Genomic DNA, 17,061 nt, shown 5'->3' on the forward strand with positions numbered 1-17,061 from the left:
AATGACTAGTAGCACCAACAATAGGGACACGACCTATAGATCTAGAGGAGCAAGATGTTCCTTTGAGCTTTACCAGGAGGAGGTCGAGATGGGCCAGGCACCACCATCGAGATTTTCTAGTTGTTTCGCCTTGTCGAGTAGCATTAGTGAGTTTGAGCCTTATACTTTTAAGGAGGCTACAAATGAGCAAGTCTAGAGGGATTCCATGGTGGAGGAGTATTGCTCCATCATCAGGAATGATGTGTTGGACATTATGTAGAGGCCCGAGGTAAAATCAATGGTCATTTCTCAATGGATCTATAAGATCAAGCATGCGACTGATGGAAGTATCTAGAAGTAAAGAGTGAGCTTCGTGGCGAGAGGGTTCTACTAGCAAGAGGGAGTGGATTATGCAGATATATTTGCACTTGTTGCCAAATATGCATCCATTAGAGAAATTATGTCTATTGCTTCAGAGATGTGGTTGGAGGATACATCAAATGGATGTGAATACCGCTTTCCTCAATGGGGTGATTAAGGAGGAGGTGTATATTGAGTTGCCTCATGTCTTTGCTGTGCATGGGAGAGAGTCTCATGTATGCATGTTGAAAAAGGCCCTTTATGGGCTAAAGCAGGCTCTGCACACATGGTACACCAATATTGATGGATATCTTCTTGGTCTGGGCTTCACCAAGAGTGAGGCAGACCCCAACTTGTACTATGTACTCATTGAGGGTGAACCACTCATCTTGGTGCTTTTATGTGGATGATCTCTTCTTTGTAAGGTTGGAGAAGCTCATAGGGATGTACAAGCAGGATTTTGCTTTAGATTTTGAGATGGACATTGGCTTAATGTACTACCTTTTGGGATTAGAGATGCAACAACAACTAGGAGAGATCTTCCAAGGGAAGGGCAAGTATGGAGTTGAGATCTTGAGGAAGTTTAGGATGGAGGATTGCAGGCCTATGTTTACACTGATGATCACTAACTTGAAGAAGTTGAGTGCTTCTGAAGGTGAGTTGGTGGATCCCACATTTTATAGGCCGATTTGATAGGTTCCTTGATGTATCTGGTCAATGCCAAGCCACATATTTATTTTGTTGTGAACTGTTGAGATTCGATACATTGGGAGCTACTCCAAGCTTGAGGGTTCAGGGTTTGGAGGTTGGAGTGCCACAAAAGCACTTTGTGGGCTTGTAAACCAAGGTGTGGGCTTTGCACCCAAGTTGGTGGGTGTGGAACAATGAGGTATTTCAATGATTTGACAATTGGAGGTGTTAGAGGATCCTTAGAGGAGAAAGGGGCAATGAAAAATCATCGAAATCTGAGTTGTCTAGAATGAGATATTAATTTTTCTTTACTGTTGGCCTTGTGTAAGAAGAATTCAGGTTGGCCTAGTTGTTGGGAGGCTTAATGACAAGTTGTCAAGCCCTCCTGGAAGTTTTGAAGGAGCCGTTATGTTTTGTATAAATATAAGGTGAGTTGGGAGGCATTTCACACATCCAAAGTGCATTCAAGCATAAGTAATATACCAATCTGAGGCAGTGAGCTACAAGAGGATAGGACGAGTTGGTTTGAGGATTGTTTGTGGTGAAATTGTCTCTCTTACGGGTCTAAATCTGAAGCCGTAGCAGGCCGCATGAATTAGAGGCATTTTATGGGTTGTTTTGTGCATACTAAGGTGACATCTTCCTCTTCTGATAGGCTGAATCCCCGAGTGGAGTGAACATACCAACCCAACCTCAGTTAGGGCTGTTTAGAGGGGCCGTAAGGCCTGTAATTTGTGACTAGAACAATTCGTAGGAGCAACAGGTCTGTATGGGACAGTTGGAGAGGGCTGGAATGCCTTGACTAGGGCTGGGACAAAAACGTATTAGAGGAGGAGGCTAAAGAAGGGTGACTGCAGTTGTAGGGTGGTCTATGCAGGTGTTTAGAAGGGCTGACATGGAACTATGTCATGCCCTAACTAGATTAGATAGGTTGCAGCAGAGACACATCAACCCAAGGTATGTATTGGCATATTTGAGTTGTTTGAATGCTAGATGGATGAGGTCCTAGTTTGTATAGAGTTGTTTTGAGTGGTATTGGGCATGTGAGGTCTGTTGGAGGGTAGCGTGAAAGTGCCCAAGTCTGAGCCCTATGTGTAGCACCTTGATGGACTAAGGTGGCTGCTAGAGGAGGCAGATTTGAGGAGCTCAAGGTTTGGCCAACCAAGAGCAGTTTGACAACCCATGTTCATTGGAGAAGCAACATTCGATGATGATAGGTGGCAACCCTCCTGCCCTATGTTAGTCTTCATTGGAGCAGCGTAAGAAGACTACAGTGGGAAGACAAGTCCCAAAAGAGCTGAGGAGCAGCAGTGGGCAGAACTCTCGAAGTGTTGTTACCTTGAAGGACGAAAGAGCAACAAGTGAGTGTGAAGACCCTATCTGTTGATGATAGCTGGGCTTATGATCAGCTAGGGGAAGATTGTGGAGACCGAGTTTAGTGGCCTAAAGGAGTTGGTGCATTGATAGAGCCAGTGTTGTAGAACGGAAGCGAAGGACCGTCAATGTACAGGATATGACAAAGAAGCTGTGATTGCATCCTACATCAGCTAGATCGCCTGTGTATCTTGTATTTTGTATTGTTGTACTAGTGGATATTTGAGGGCCATTATCCTTGGTATGGGAGCTCTAGACTATTGTATTATTCAGTTGGATTAATATAACGAAGTTGGGTTATTGTACATATTGTGTAAAATTTGTGTATATCTTGTGCACTAGTAGATTTACTGCGATTTATATTCCATTGTGCAAAGTAGAAGGGTTCATTGTGTGGCAATGAAGCATGTGCTAAGGCACTTGTGAGGTACAATGGAATTTGGGCTCATATATGTTGGAGTTGGTGGAGTGAAGCTACACGGGTACATAGATTTTGATTGGGCAGGAAGTGTAGTGGACCAAGAATCCAAATTGGGGTGTTGTTTGAGCTTGGAATCAGCCATGATCTCATGGTATAGTAGGAAGCAACAATCAATGGCATTTAGTTCTGCAGAGATAGATTATATGGGAGGGAGAATGGCAAGTTGTGAAGTAGTAACTTTGCAAGATGCTTGCAGGACTTCGATTTTGGAGATGGGGCCAACAATGATTCACTGTGACAATCAGAGCTACATTAAGCTCTCTAAGAATCATGTGTTTGATGATTGGTCCAAGCACACCGAGATTAGATATCACTTCATTAGAGATAGAATTCAGAGAGGTGTTGTGACACTGCATACATTTCCACAGAAGAGCAAGTGGTAGATATTCTCACTAATCTTTAGCAAAAGGGAAGTTTGTGAAGTACTAAGATAAGTTGAGTATAGTGGAGAACCCCTTCCTTGCTAGTGGGAGCTTTCAAGCTTATAATAGCTTTGGAAGGTGTTTTGCATAGGCTTGGTGTCTTGGCATGTAGGAGATGATTTATTGCCTCTTTAAGTATTTATGTCTTCTTTCCTAAGTCTAACTTAAGAAAAATATAATAATTAAAGTCAATTAATTATTGTGGACTATTAAGTCATTTTCTAAGGATAAATAATAAAATTATTTAAGTGACTTAGAAATAATCTCAACCATTGATCTCCTAGATCTTCTAGAAGGGAGATTAGGGTTAGGGATTTGGGCTTAATGAAGATTATAAATGAAAGCCTAAGGGAGAGGTGAAGACACAGATAGAGAAGAGAGGCAGCTACAATTTTTTTGGGAAAGTGATTTTCTTAAGGAGAGAGAAAATTCTTTAGAGTGAGAGGCTCATTTAGACTAAGGAGAAGGAAGGAGAATATGGGGATAATTTTGGGAGTGTTTCCAAGATATCGATTTGCTGGGGATTGGAGGGGTGGTGGAATTGCTGAAGCAGGGAGGTGCAGTTGTTGGGTGGCCGATTTGCCAAGGCCAATTTGTGAGTGCATAGAGGCTGAGTGAGGGCAAAGCACAGGGGCCGATTTATCGGTGAGAGGTGGGTTGATTTTCTCCAGGCTGAATTTCCTTGGGCTGAATTATTCCAGTGGGGTGGAGTTGCAGGTTCAAGTCACTATATTTTTCTTTAACAATTCTCTGTGGGTCGGAATCCTGATTTTCCATATTAATTAATGAAGAATTGCTATGGGTGTTTATTTGTTGTAATGTGTGATTGATCTCTTTCTAATTTTATTTCCACTACATATAAATTTCTGGATGTTAAAATACCAATGATTTTATTTTTCAGCAATTCAGAATCTATATGGTTAATAAAATAGATTGTTGGGAATAAATAATTGTTGCGAGAAAATAAATCTAGACTGGAATTAGGAGATTTAACATCTGTTGTAGATCTGATTTCAACGACGAGGTCAGTTCTTTGCCTGCTTTGTAATTTATGTGGAAGGATGAAGTACATATGTAGTTGCTGGAAAAAGTTGCCTTGCTGATAAAGGGAACCAAATGCCTAGATGCAATACTATATTTAGATTTTATTTTTGCATTAGTAGTTTCGAGAAAAGGATATAGGTTCCATGGTATGTACCTTTCACCTTTGCTGATTTAAATATTTTTTTGTAAATATAGGATGTATTTTGAAAAAGGAAAAGAGCTCACTAATCAGTTGGGAGGTTTGTCGAATTGACTGAACTCATCAGCCTGCCATGATAGCCACCAATATTCTGCACAATTGTTAAAATTCAGTTATATTCTGTTCAGTTGGACGGATTTCTGCGTCAAATATGGTCAAAGTTGGTCAATCTGGTCTAACTTGTTAGTGTTTCTTTGATCTGGTCATGTTTCTGAGACTGTCCTATTATTGTCATTGCTGTGTTCTTTATTTCAACTAGCTTTGGCGTTTTCTAGAAGTTGCATTTGCACTCCCACATGTATTCACACTGGTTTTATCCTTCAATCCCATTGACCTACTTTTGTGGTCATTTGTTGGACATTAATAAAATTATCATATTGTTTCCTTTTCTTCTTCCATATTATGTAATATGTACTTCGTACATTGAATTTGTAGTGCATAGGTCTATCAGAAAATATTCCTGGTAATTTAAAACCCAATAGGAGATAGAGTAACTCTGAAAATATGTGCAGAGAAAATATTTACAGAGAAAATTATATCATGTAATTGAAACTATCTGCTATCAGCTTTTAGATTATCAGCATTCAGGGCTCTAGCCTGTGAACTTTCATACAGCTACAATCTTCACAATTTTACTTTTATATTTAAATAAGCATGCCCATCTATTCCAATGAAAATCTCATGGGGAAATGCCCAGGCACTTCGCTGTATTTCATGGACGGTACTCAATGCAGGGACATCAGGTGACTTATTAGAGACACTGAATATGGCATGCAAAAGGGTCAGCCAGCCCTTGGAATTGACGCCAAGTTCTCTTGGATGAAGCTCAAAGCACTTAGTCGAACTAGCCCACTAGGCTATGAACATGTCCATTTTACTGTCACAGCCATGGATTTTATGATAGAATGGGATATTTTCGAAAACATAACTGAGGTTGTTACAAGTTTTTGCTGACTAGCAAGTTGACTATTACACTTTGGCTTGCTGAGGCAGAGTTGTATGTCATTAGTTATCTCTCATTAACCAATTCCATTTTGTAAATGTTCTTGGTTTGGTGTGGTCATACATAATTTTTCAGATTCTTTTCTTAGAAGATTATAAATTGAGTCATTCTTACGTTTCAGGTGCTGCTGAATTTTTTTATCTTTCGGTGTGTTTGTATTCGTATTAATACCACTTTCTGTGATTTGGTTAGATGATGGCTCGGGATTATGCGATTGCTGGGCTACTGGTGTAAGGGCAGCACATTTGCTTAGTATATATTCAACAGCTGGAGAAATTTTTGACCACTCGGGATCTCTATGCAAGGTTTCAAAGAGAGCTACAAAGAAGCCTAAGAATACTGTTGGTTTCTTCCTAGAAAAGTTGGCAAAGAAGCATCAACAAATTACTATACAAAAGAACAATAGTGTGAGTTCAGCACATGCAAAATTTACGATGCAAGGAGTTTCAAAGGAGATTCTAAATCCAGAAGAGCAGACACTGATTTCTTTTGTCCTTGCAAAGGCGTGTGATTCTCGTCCACTGGTAAGGATCGGCAGTCTTTATATCTTGATGTGGTGTTTATGTTGTGTCTATGGACTTCAAATTTCTTGATGGAAATTTAATCATTTTATTTTTTCAGGTGATTATTGGTAGCACTCTTAATTCACCAGATCAACAGACTGGAGAGCAAAACATGCTTGATAAAATCGAAATAACTGGTGATCAGGAGAATTTTAGTACACTTACAGAATGCAGAAGAAAGATTTTGGCTAGACATGTTTCTGCTGTTAAATTTTTACAAGAGGCTGGAAACATTTTTGAAGAGCTCGCCTCTGAAATTTAGTGGAACAGATGCAATGACTCACTTTCTATGTTTTTCATGTTTGCCAAGTTTAAGTGAAAAGGCTTGAGGATTGCATTCCCAGACATTTGTGATTATGAGGTGTCATGTTTACAGCAAAAGCATTGCATGGCAGATAGCTGGAGGCAATCTAACTAATCAGATATTGATATGATACAGTACTTCATCCTGTACTTCAATCTTGTACCTGCTGCATTTGCTGTCGGATGTAGTGGTGATTCGATGCTATTTATTGAATCAGAACTAGGCATTTCAAATGCTCGATCCATCGTGCTAATTTGCACTAGATGGTTTAGCCCTTCGTGAAGCAGGTTATGGATTCTGAGGAAGGGCATTTTGACCAACAGAAATAAAATAACATAAAGAAGTTGTTTGGTACCCATCAAATACAGTTCTTGATATAAGATATGATTGCACTTCTTTGAAGATGCAGGTGGCCGTAAATTCTGTTTCTTTTATATTCGGGCTTCGAAGATGCACCAGAGCAGACATCTTGGACTACTTTGACAACTCAGATTCTATTGTGTACTTTATTTCTCAGATTTACTGGATGTTTATAAAGGCATGGATGTTCGCAAAAAACATCAAGAATCCAAAGGAGATTGATGATATATGGTACCGAGTTTAAAGGCGGGTTTAAAAGGAGATTGTGTCACTTTTCCCACCACGGTAATCATTTTATTGTACGAGTAACTACTCCCACCATGGTAATCATTTTATTGTACGAGTAACTACTGCCATATGCATAAAGGCAAAGCTGTATAATATGTCACGGGAATGTGTATTTGTTATATATTTTTTCATTTTATGTATTTTGTTGTGTAGGTAACACATCAGACATCTTTATTTACTAATTAGTGTAGCTATATAAATTGAATGACTGTTAAGTGTTTATAGGCATCAATCTTAAGTATAAAAACACTTCATCATACATCAAGTCATAAAATTAATTTAGTTATAACTTTATGTAAAACAATAATTATTATTGTTATTATTATTAATGATAAAGACAGTTAATATATAAGTTAAACATATACATTTAAAAATAAAAACATGTAACACCATTTTTAATTATAGAGATTCGCCCCACTTCATCACGGAGATTTTAATTTGTAAATAGGTTTTGTTACAATATTATGGCTTATCAATACCACAAATCATAACTCATTTTATATAACACTCGTTTATATGACATTTTCTTTAATTAATGAATTTAATTAAAAGGGAAAATATAACTACTTTGGAAATAAATATCAACCTTTCATTTTATATACTATTAAAAATATTCTAAAATATTCATGTATTATAAATCCCTACCATTTACCTAATAACTATTGATAAATAAATTAAAATTCTAGAAGTTCTATTCCAAAATAACATACTTATTCACCTAATAAACATAATCAATATATATAATTACAACAATTACAAGATATAACTTGAATAATAGAATCCCAATGACTTTAACCTTCCATATAGAATGATCTATACACAAAAGTTGGCAATTGAGATGAAAGAAATGATTAAAAAGAAAACATGGTAAATATTATATTTTAACTTATGGCATGACAAATAATAGATCTGTATACATTAACAATGTTACATATTGATTTGATTTTATAATCAGTTGATCTCCATAAAAGGGAATAAAAGGCCCCAAATAAATAGCTAAATCAACATGTAAAGTATCCATGAAACACTTCATAAATTATCCATAACATGTGACGATCATTTGTAAATCTGTAAATGCTAGTAGGTGATTCTAATTGCAAGGTTGAATCACATTGACACAAATGGGATGAATTTGTTGTCCATAACATGTAACGATCATTCGTAAATCCGTAAATGCTAGCAGGGGATTCTGATAGCGAGGTTGAATCACATTGACACAAATGGCAGGAATTTGTTCATAATGGGAGCATGTGGTAAAGGGATTGTGGCTCACTCCTAACAATCATAACAAATTGATTGGCAACTACAATGGGAAATCATGGGTGTGTTGAGTATGGTTATATATTATGTCATAAAAGTAAAATTATAAAATTAGGTTTTTAAAAGTTATTAAACTTTGATTAAGATATAATTAATGTATTTGAAGAGAATTTAGAGAACTTGTGATTTAATGACAAAACCTTTAAATTGATGGACAATATGGTAGCAAACATATACGAGTCATAACTTTTGTAGTTTGAAATTTTCAATAACAAACACAGAAATCTACATGAAGCTTTGCATATAAGGTATTTATTAAGCGAATTTTGAGGTCTAAAATAGGTCCCATAAGAAAAATAATAAAATAAGAGTTGTGATTTTCTTAAAGAAAATATAGAAAACTACATTTTTAATCATATTTTCAACTCATCCCTTTGTGAGTTTACTCAAATTTCAAATGTGTACAACCCTTGGATGTGGAATTAGATTTTGCATCCAATGAGTAGACATTTTGCATACTTTTGAGTAGATCCACATCTCCTTGTGGGCTTACTCAAATTTCAAGTGTGTACGCTCGTTGGATGCAGAATTAGATTTCGCATCCAACGAGTACCCACTCTACATACTTTTGAATAGATATTCAAAAGTATGTAGAGTGGGTACTCGTTGGATGCGAAATCTAATTCTGCATCCAACGAGCGTATATACTTGAAATTTGAGTAAACCCACAAGGAGATAAGTAAAAAATATGATGAAAAAGGGTATTTTTCATCTTTTCCCTCCAAATTTTTTTCCCCTATAGATGACATCATCATTTTGGATCCTATTGGTTATTTTAAAGTTGATTTTGTTAGTACATTTTTCATTTTGAGGCTTATTTTTTACCTCAAACTTCTGCTAATGTGTAGAAGACAATATTTTTGTATGACAACCACATGTATTCAATACACAAGAGTATCGTTGGCCCTATTGGATTTGGTAGTGATTAGGCAAAAACACAAGTCAAACGAGTACATACGATAATTGTGTCATTTCATATTGCATTTAGTGTAGTTTTGGTCAAATGGCTTTCGAACATATGAGAGTTAAATTAACATTTTAATTTTCTAAGAAAAATTAAACCTTAAAAAAAGAAAATATCAAGAGAATGCTTTTGAGAAAATATCAAGACAATGCTTTTGAGAAAATCAAGACAACACCTAAGTGTAATATGCAAACATAATGTCTAAAAATTGTGATAGCAACATTGTGGGTACAGTTTTTAAGTAAACATATGAACATACCATTTGGTGCATTGTTTAAACCAACAAGAGAGGTATAATAATTTTGCTTAAAGAGAAATTTTAGTAGGAATAAAAAATTGCAAAGTAATGGCAAAAGAAGAATCATGGTTGAAGTGAAGAATCTAAGTATTGATGGTTAAGATTCTAGGTTGATTAAAATAAAAATAAAAAATTAATAAGAGGTTTGTTCCATATTTGTGAGTATAAATATTGCATCTATTTGAAGCACCATGTACTAACACTATTATTTGCTTAAAAAATTTAAACGTAAATATTTCAATGTGGAAATGTATTGGAGGCACAATGTTGCAATAGTAATAACTTTTTTTTGGATAGGTGAATCCCACCAGTTACTATATCATGTTGACATGTGAACAAATCTGTAGCAACTATTCAATTGTGAACTAGAGATCCTGGCATATGAAAGGCTAAAAGGATTAAGGCAATTTCATTAACTAAAAAAGAAGAAGAGAAGTTTGGGGTTTATGTCATGAAAATTTAAATAAAAAAAAATATTTGTCTTTCTTCATTTGTGATGTTTGAATTTTTAGAAAATTGTAAGACTATATAATATTATGTTTCCTAAAAGTTCATTGTGATTAGTTATAATGCTTGAAAGCAAAGGATAGTAACAAGCTTTGGACACAAAAAAATATATTTAGGATTATGAAAAGTAAGGTGACAATAAACCTAGAAGATAGAAGAGTAATAAAAGCAATATGATGTCAGAAATCAAGAGTTTTTCATGTTGATTTTGTTTGATATTGATGATATGATTTTGCGTGCAAAGGATGTTGCAAACACACAATGTTCTATGTAATAGGTTGATGGGTTTGCAAGAGACTTTAGATCAGGTCCAGAGTTTTGCATTCTTATGGCTTGTCAAATGAAAACTTGATGACAATTAGATATTTATAGTGTCCTTTATTTTAGTTTTATACAAATGAATACGATATCTATTAATACTATTATGATTTTAGCAATTATAACCCTTTGTATATATGAGCTGCTTAAACTTATTGCATAACTTGTAGTTGGGTTATTCATAATTTGGGTTTATGCCTTTTCATCTTTATATAAAATTTTGAGTTGTCTATAATATAGAAAAGAGAAGCAACAAACTATGTCATATAATTAATCAACCTTCGAAATTCCCTCAATTACTAATGTCTATACTCCACATAAAAATAATAGAGAATTATTTATTGTTCTAGTTGTTGCATTGTATGTTTGTGATTACCTTATGTTAATTAATTGTTATTATTAATTGCTAGGAAAATGGGGTGGCAGGAGAGGGAGGGGTTCTCATTAACACTGAAGGAATCATTGAATTTAGTTATGCTTGGGGGCTAGGCCAGAAAACCAATAACCAAGCAGAAGCACATGGAATGCTCCTACGACTAATCCTGGCAAAGAAATAGGATAAAAAAGATTCACGTGTTAGGAGACTCCATGATCATTATAATGCATATGATTAACACTTCAAAGGCTAAGATCACTAACTTGAACCAAATCATTATGAGAGCCCAGAACTTTCTCCCTGCGTTCGACTCGGTGTCCTTCTACCATGTATTGAGGGGAAATAGCCATGATGCTGATAGATAGGCTAATAAGGCATGCCATCTGGAGGAGGAAAAAAGTGTAATAAATGAGGTCGTGGGCACGACACAAATTCCTTAAGAAAATGAAGAGAGACATATGGAGGCTGTTATTAAAGTCTCGAAGGAATGCTAAGAAAGTTGAAAAGTCACATTTAACATACCATAAAGATATGAAGTCCCTCCATCCTCCCCCTAGCTCTCCCCTTGCAGCCTCCCCCACCCCTCAGACGCCCGCCCCCCATCCCCCATCCTTCTCCTCCCCTCTCCCTCCCTCCCGCCTCTCTTCCCCTTTCTCCCTTTCCCCCTCCACTTCCTCATTTCCCTCCCCTTCCCCCCCCCCCGCCCGCCCGCCCTTGAGGTCCCTCCCCTCCCCGCCCGCCCTTGAGGTCCCTCCCCTTCCCCTCCCCCCCCGCCCGCCCTTGAGGTCCCTCCCTTTTCTCCTAGGTCCCTTTGCAATATAATCACCACCCTAGGTTCCTCCTCCCCTGTTGCATAATCCTCTGCAAGTTTCTTCCAGCCATGAGGACTCGTCGCAAGTTGGACAACCACACTCGTACGAGACGTGGCGTCATATGGAATTTTAGTACCACACTTGTTCCAAGCTTAAGTCACAGCGTGCGACTTTATTGTTCTTGCCCTGGTTCTTGGAGAATTGGTCAGCACATCACCTTGAGCGTCTGCAGGGATTTGAGAATTACGGAGCATAATTTAATTCAGGTTCTCAGTGAAGTCGAGCACGCTCGTGGGAGAATTGTGGGGATGGTTGATAGAGATCAGGAGATTGGTGGAAAATTAATGGAGGAGGGTAGAGTTATGATGGAGTACTCATGGGATCTTGATTACAACAATCTCCTCGTTCATCTCTGCATCACCTCTTGGTCAGGCAACATTTATAAAGTGCAAAATGGTATGTGGATTTTATATGTTTTAAGGTTTGAGAATGGGACGTTGACCTCTATGGAATCCTGGTGGCTAGAGCTGAGGTTGTTGTTTATTAGTTTATGTGTCATGGAGGCAGTGAATTATGCTGTGAAAAGTCGAAATGAGGGTTGGAAGGTCTACCCACATGAGGTTTTAAAGGAAAGCATTGAAATTCTGAGTATAATTGAGGGGTTGCGGGCACTGGAAGGTCTGGGCTTGGGTAGTTTTGAGTGTTTGCAGTGATACTAGATTTGGGACACTGGGTGGGTTCGTAATTCTCTTCGGAAGTGGGAGGAGAATTGGAGTTGGAGTGAGGTTGTGAGGTGCATACTTTTCGAGGAACAGGGTAGTCCTTAGAGGGCTAAAGAGAGTGCCTGGCTGTGGGAGAATGTGGAAAAAGGTGACAATTACTAGAGCTTGATAAAAATCGAAGTTTTGGAAGCCAACATGCAGGGTACAAATGACAATTTTTGGTCAAGCACATGGGGAAGCCACAGGCCGAGGTATGGAGGGCTGAGAGCTGGTTTCTCGGGGCAAGGTGGTAGAAACAGACATTCCGGTCTCACCTGTGTTCAAGACCATTGGGACCTATGGGAGGCCCTGATCGAACTCCAACGTAGCATGCATCAACAAATGCATGAGAACACGACTATGCAGGAATGAGAGATCGAGAAACAAGAACGCATCAAGAAATTGGAGGACAAAGTGGATGCACTGCGCCATCAGTTGGAAAATATGAAGATCAAAGTGGAAACCATGGAGGAAAACATGGAGGGCGTGACAGACGAGGAGAATTCCAGAGACTCAAAAGATGCTTCTCTTGGCCTGGATCTAAACTGCCCAGCTCCAATGGATATCTAATCACCTCTGTCTTGCTTTTGTTTTATCAAATTGATGAACTATGAATGTATAGACCTCTTATTTGCATCATGTCGAAGCTATAGCTGTAAATATCCGAGAGTGGGAATTTTTTGTAAGCAGGATAGCCATATCTATTGTAATAGTCTAGATGGGCAAAGAAATTATTATCAACTTGTTGAAGCATGGATAAACTGATGTAAATCCTTGATTTTTTTGCGAACGGGCGTAAATTTTTAATATAGTCTATACTCATTTTGGTTTTAAAAATTTTGCTAGGAAAAAATCTCTTAGTAATTTAACATTTTTAAAGATTAAAATATCAAAGTATATTAAATAATCAAAATAAGTCCCCTTTTAGCAATTAACTACAAAATGATTTTTTGGGGATAAAAATTTAAGTATCAAAATTAATTCAAAGAGTTTAAATTTTGAAGATATTATATAATTTTAAGCATTGAATTTAAGTATGCATGGATAATTAATTAACCCCCTGTAGAATTCCACAAAAAAATTTCATTAAAGGTTCATTTGTAATAAGGGCCTATTAAGGGATTCAAATCGAAAATCCTAACTAGATCATGAGCCATTAGCAATTATGATGGTTGATATTTGTGTATGAACATCAAAATGACTGTTTCAATTTTAATTTCCCTATATTTTCTATGTGTTTCATTTGAGTTGAACGATCAAATATGTTTTAAAATGAAACAAATGTCCTATAAGACATCAAATTCTAGGCTTGCGTCAAGTAAAATTTCGTTCATTATCTAAAGAATTTCCTTTAGTTTATTAATCTAGAAAGAATAAACTCAATTTTTTACCATTTACAAATATTGAAGATGATAGAACCTAGTGTCTTGTTACTGGGCAAGAGATAAATGAGGAGGATATGGTAACTAGTTCCAAAAATACAAGTTGGATATCGTGGTTAGTCAAAGATTCATAGGAAGCTTGATGTTGTCATTAACAAGGTAAAAGTAGTGATGTCGTCATGAATGAAATTCAAGTTTGTTTCACTTTGACTTAGCTTTAAAATCCAATCATTAATGCTAGTTTGATGCTAAAAAGTCCATCAAGTAACAAGGGGAATAATTATAGGTTAATGGACATTTTATTGGGAGGTAGAGATAAAAAAAGAGAATATTTTGAAATCATTTTAGGTGTAGGTGATGTAGTTGATTTGAAGAATAAAACAATTCTAGAAATTTTGAATAATAAACACATATTCAACAGAGATTATCCCGATTTTACACTATTGCGGAATACATGCATAATACATAACCTCCTCTACGTTGATCATCAATTTAGCAACATTAAAAAAAATGAAACATCAATCGCATGCACACATTAACACAGTATGTAACCCGGGGAAAGCATACAGCTGAAAACCCCACACTATTTGTATATTAATGATTGAGAACATGTAACATTACATAGTACAATACTCCTCACAAGTATCCAGCACTATCTCCACCTGTTACACACAATACAACTCAGATCTGATCTCCAAATCTCCTCCGCTGCTTGCCTACCTCCACTACACAATCGTGCAAGAGAATGAATTGATGAATGGTTGATCCAAACTCCTATTTACCTTGTGAAAATCACTCACACTGGAAATCACGTGAGCACAGGCTATTCTACTGGGCATATGTTGTGCAATACTCATTGGCATACTCAATCCTTTGATTGTGCAAGATCTCATGCACAACTATAGTCACAACTGATAGCAATCTCAACCTCTAACACCTGTATCCACTGAACTGTACATGCACTGAGTTAACTGATGTATTCTTCAGTTGCATTATGAGTTAATAATTAGTGAATTAATTAATAACTAATTCACACAACTCATCACTTAGTCTATTGGCCAGTTAGACTAAATACAACTAGTTCAACTAAGTCAAACTGAACACAACTCCATTAACTCCACATCCAACTCCACAGAACTCAACCACATGAGTTCTAACTGATGTCTTGCATGCAATAGCTCAACTGACCCACAAAGAAAGTGTATTTCCTTCTGACAGCTGCATGTGCCACATCTGTAGCTCAAACTGAAGTGCTCCAAGAGGATAAGATAAAGTTTATAGTCTAAATATTATTATGAGACAATAATATTTGACTTTTCTATTTTTGACTAGCAGTCTAAAAATAGACTCTGATCACTCCTGCTGTGATCCAAAAATAGAAGTCCATCTATTTTTCCCAACATGACCAATCATCCATAAACAACAAACTGCAACTCATAGACCATGATCCATATGTCTAAAAATAGACTTTGCGCCAAAACTTGCCTGTGGGACCACTTAGTGAAGGCGACTCCTTTCCACTAAGCTCCATCATCTTGTTGCATTCTCAACAAGCATTTCTTTTTGCACACTAATAAATCATAGAGCCTCAAACTAGTACTATGCCTTGTCGGGGGTTCTAAAGCTAGATGAGCTTTCTTTACCTTGAAAGGGAAAGCTAAGTGAGGAATCACATTTTTTCTTCCACCTTTAGACTCCAAGAATCACCTCAAAAGTTACTCCTCAACTCCTATTGCGGCCTTAGATCTCTTCTTCGATGAATTGATGTGAAAATGAACTCATGTTCCCTTTATTCATAATATTTGTATGTTCACTTATGTGGCTGACTTGTAAAATTTGTTGGGTTGGCCTGGTTGTACTTTGTATGGGTCATCTTGACAAAATATTTCATATCTCCTCATTCCTTTGGTGTTAGATGATGTGTCATATACCATTGAAAAGGTATCAAAATAATATTTCCAACCATATGTACTATCCTCCCATTTGAGCTAGGTAATTATAGTAAAAATTCATTCAAAGATAGGGTATCCAAATTGGGTATAAAAAATAAAATAAACAATATTTCAAACTATTTTCATTTTCCAATCTTTATATTGGACATAAGTATTGAAAAAAAGATTAACTCACACAAATTGCAGAAAAACACATATAAAAACCAGAGACACAATATTGACGGAAAAAGGCTGAAGCCTCATGTATTCTCTCACTCTCATTCTTACATCCAAAATAATTGAAATAGTGTTACAAATAAATAGATGAGAGACAGTGTTCTCAAGATAGTGCGTGCTATCTTAGACACCTTTGGTTGAGATAATTTCTCCTTTGGTTGAGATAATTTCTCACCAGACACACCAATATAGGAGTTACCTAAACTAACTCCTATCTTAGAGGCACAACCCAAGAGTTAGGCACAAATTCCTAACTTGGAATATTTAATTAATTAATTTATTTTTGGATTTATTATTGTTTTATGAGAGAGTCTAACATTCCCCCCCTCAATGATAAATCCAAAAACGAGAACCATCTTCCAAGTTCTCATGTTGATCCTCAAAAACATTGCCTGAAAAAACCGCCAAAAACTGGATGCTGGAAAAAACTCAAATCTGAAGAGAACATGAATCAGCTGCATGCTTGATTCATCTCTGAAGGACGCTTGACAACTCCATCATGTGCCAAGCCGCAAAAGGATCCAAGTGTCCTTTGCTTGAAAACAGCATCCGGTGTCCACTGACACAATTTGATGATGATTGCCCACTGGCTGAAGATGTCAAAAAACAACTCAATGTTGCTTTTGCTATGATGAAAGCTGCTCACTGCTGCTTTGGCTATCGATCGCCCACTAGCGAATTTGCTGATGCTCACTGCTGATGACAAATGCCCACTGGCTGATGAAGATGCCCACTGGCTGCTTCCCTGATGTTGTCGAGACTTTCAGTCTGACAACCACTTGTCAATTTCATTGACATTTTCCCCCCTTTGTCAGCTGAAAGGAGAGACAATCTGCTCCAAAATATATTTGAACTCCCCCCCTTCAGGTGTAGGAGAGTTTCATTGTTGTACTCCCGCATTCAACTGCATGAGAGTACCATCATCTGTTCACTGCTGGCTGCACTATGTAAGATTGTAGTCGGTTGTAGAACTGAGACAACCGTTTGACTGTGGATGACCATTCCCAAGGATCAATCCAGTCATAATGTATCTTCAATCTGCCTGATTTTTGGTGGTTGCGACATTTTGCTGAGGAATGATTGGGCTT

The 17,061-nt window shown here is 37.0% G+C and overlaps 1 protein-coding gene across 1 annotated transcript in view; it reads left to right on the top strand.

Moving 5' to 3' along the window:
• Positions 1 to 6,652, top strand: part of CTC1 (conserved telomere maintenance component 1) — a 227,368-nt gene extending 220,716 nt beyond the window's left edge. The window contains exons 15-16 of the mRNA XM_089385741.1: positions 5,745 to 6,076; positions 6,174 to 6,652. Of these exons, the coding sequence (XP_089241867.1) occupies positions 5,745 to 6,076; positions 6,174 to 6,377 (536 nt within the window). The 3' untranslated portion in view covers positions 6,378 to 6,652. The remainder of the gene's footprint in view (positions 1 to 5,744; positions 6,077 to 6,173) is intronic.
• The last annotated feature ends 10,409 nt before the right edge of the window (positions 6,653 to 17,061 follow it).

The sequence above is a fragment of the Pinus tabuliformis genome, chromosome Q (assembly GCF_031772625.1).
Source record: "Pinus tabuliformis cultivar Carrire ecotype Pingquan chromosome Q, CPIR1, whole genome shotgun sequence".
NCBI lineage: Eukaryota > Viridiplantae > Streptophyta > Pinopsida > Pinales > Pinaceae > Pinus > Pinus tabuliformis.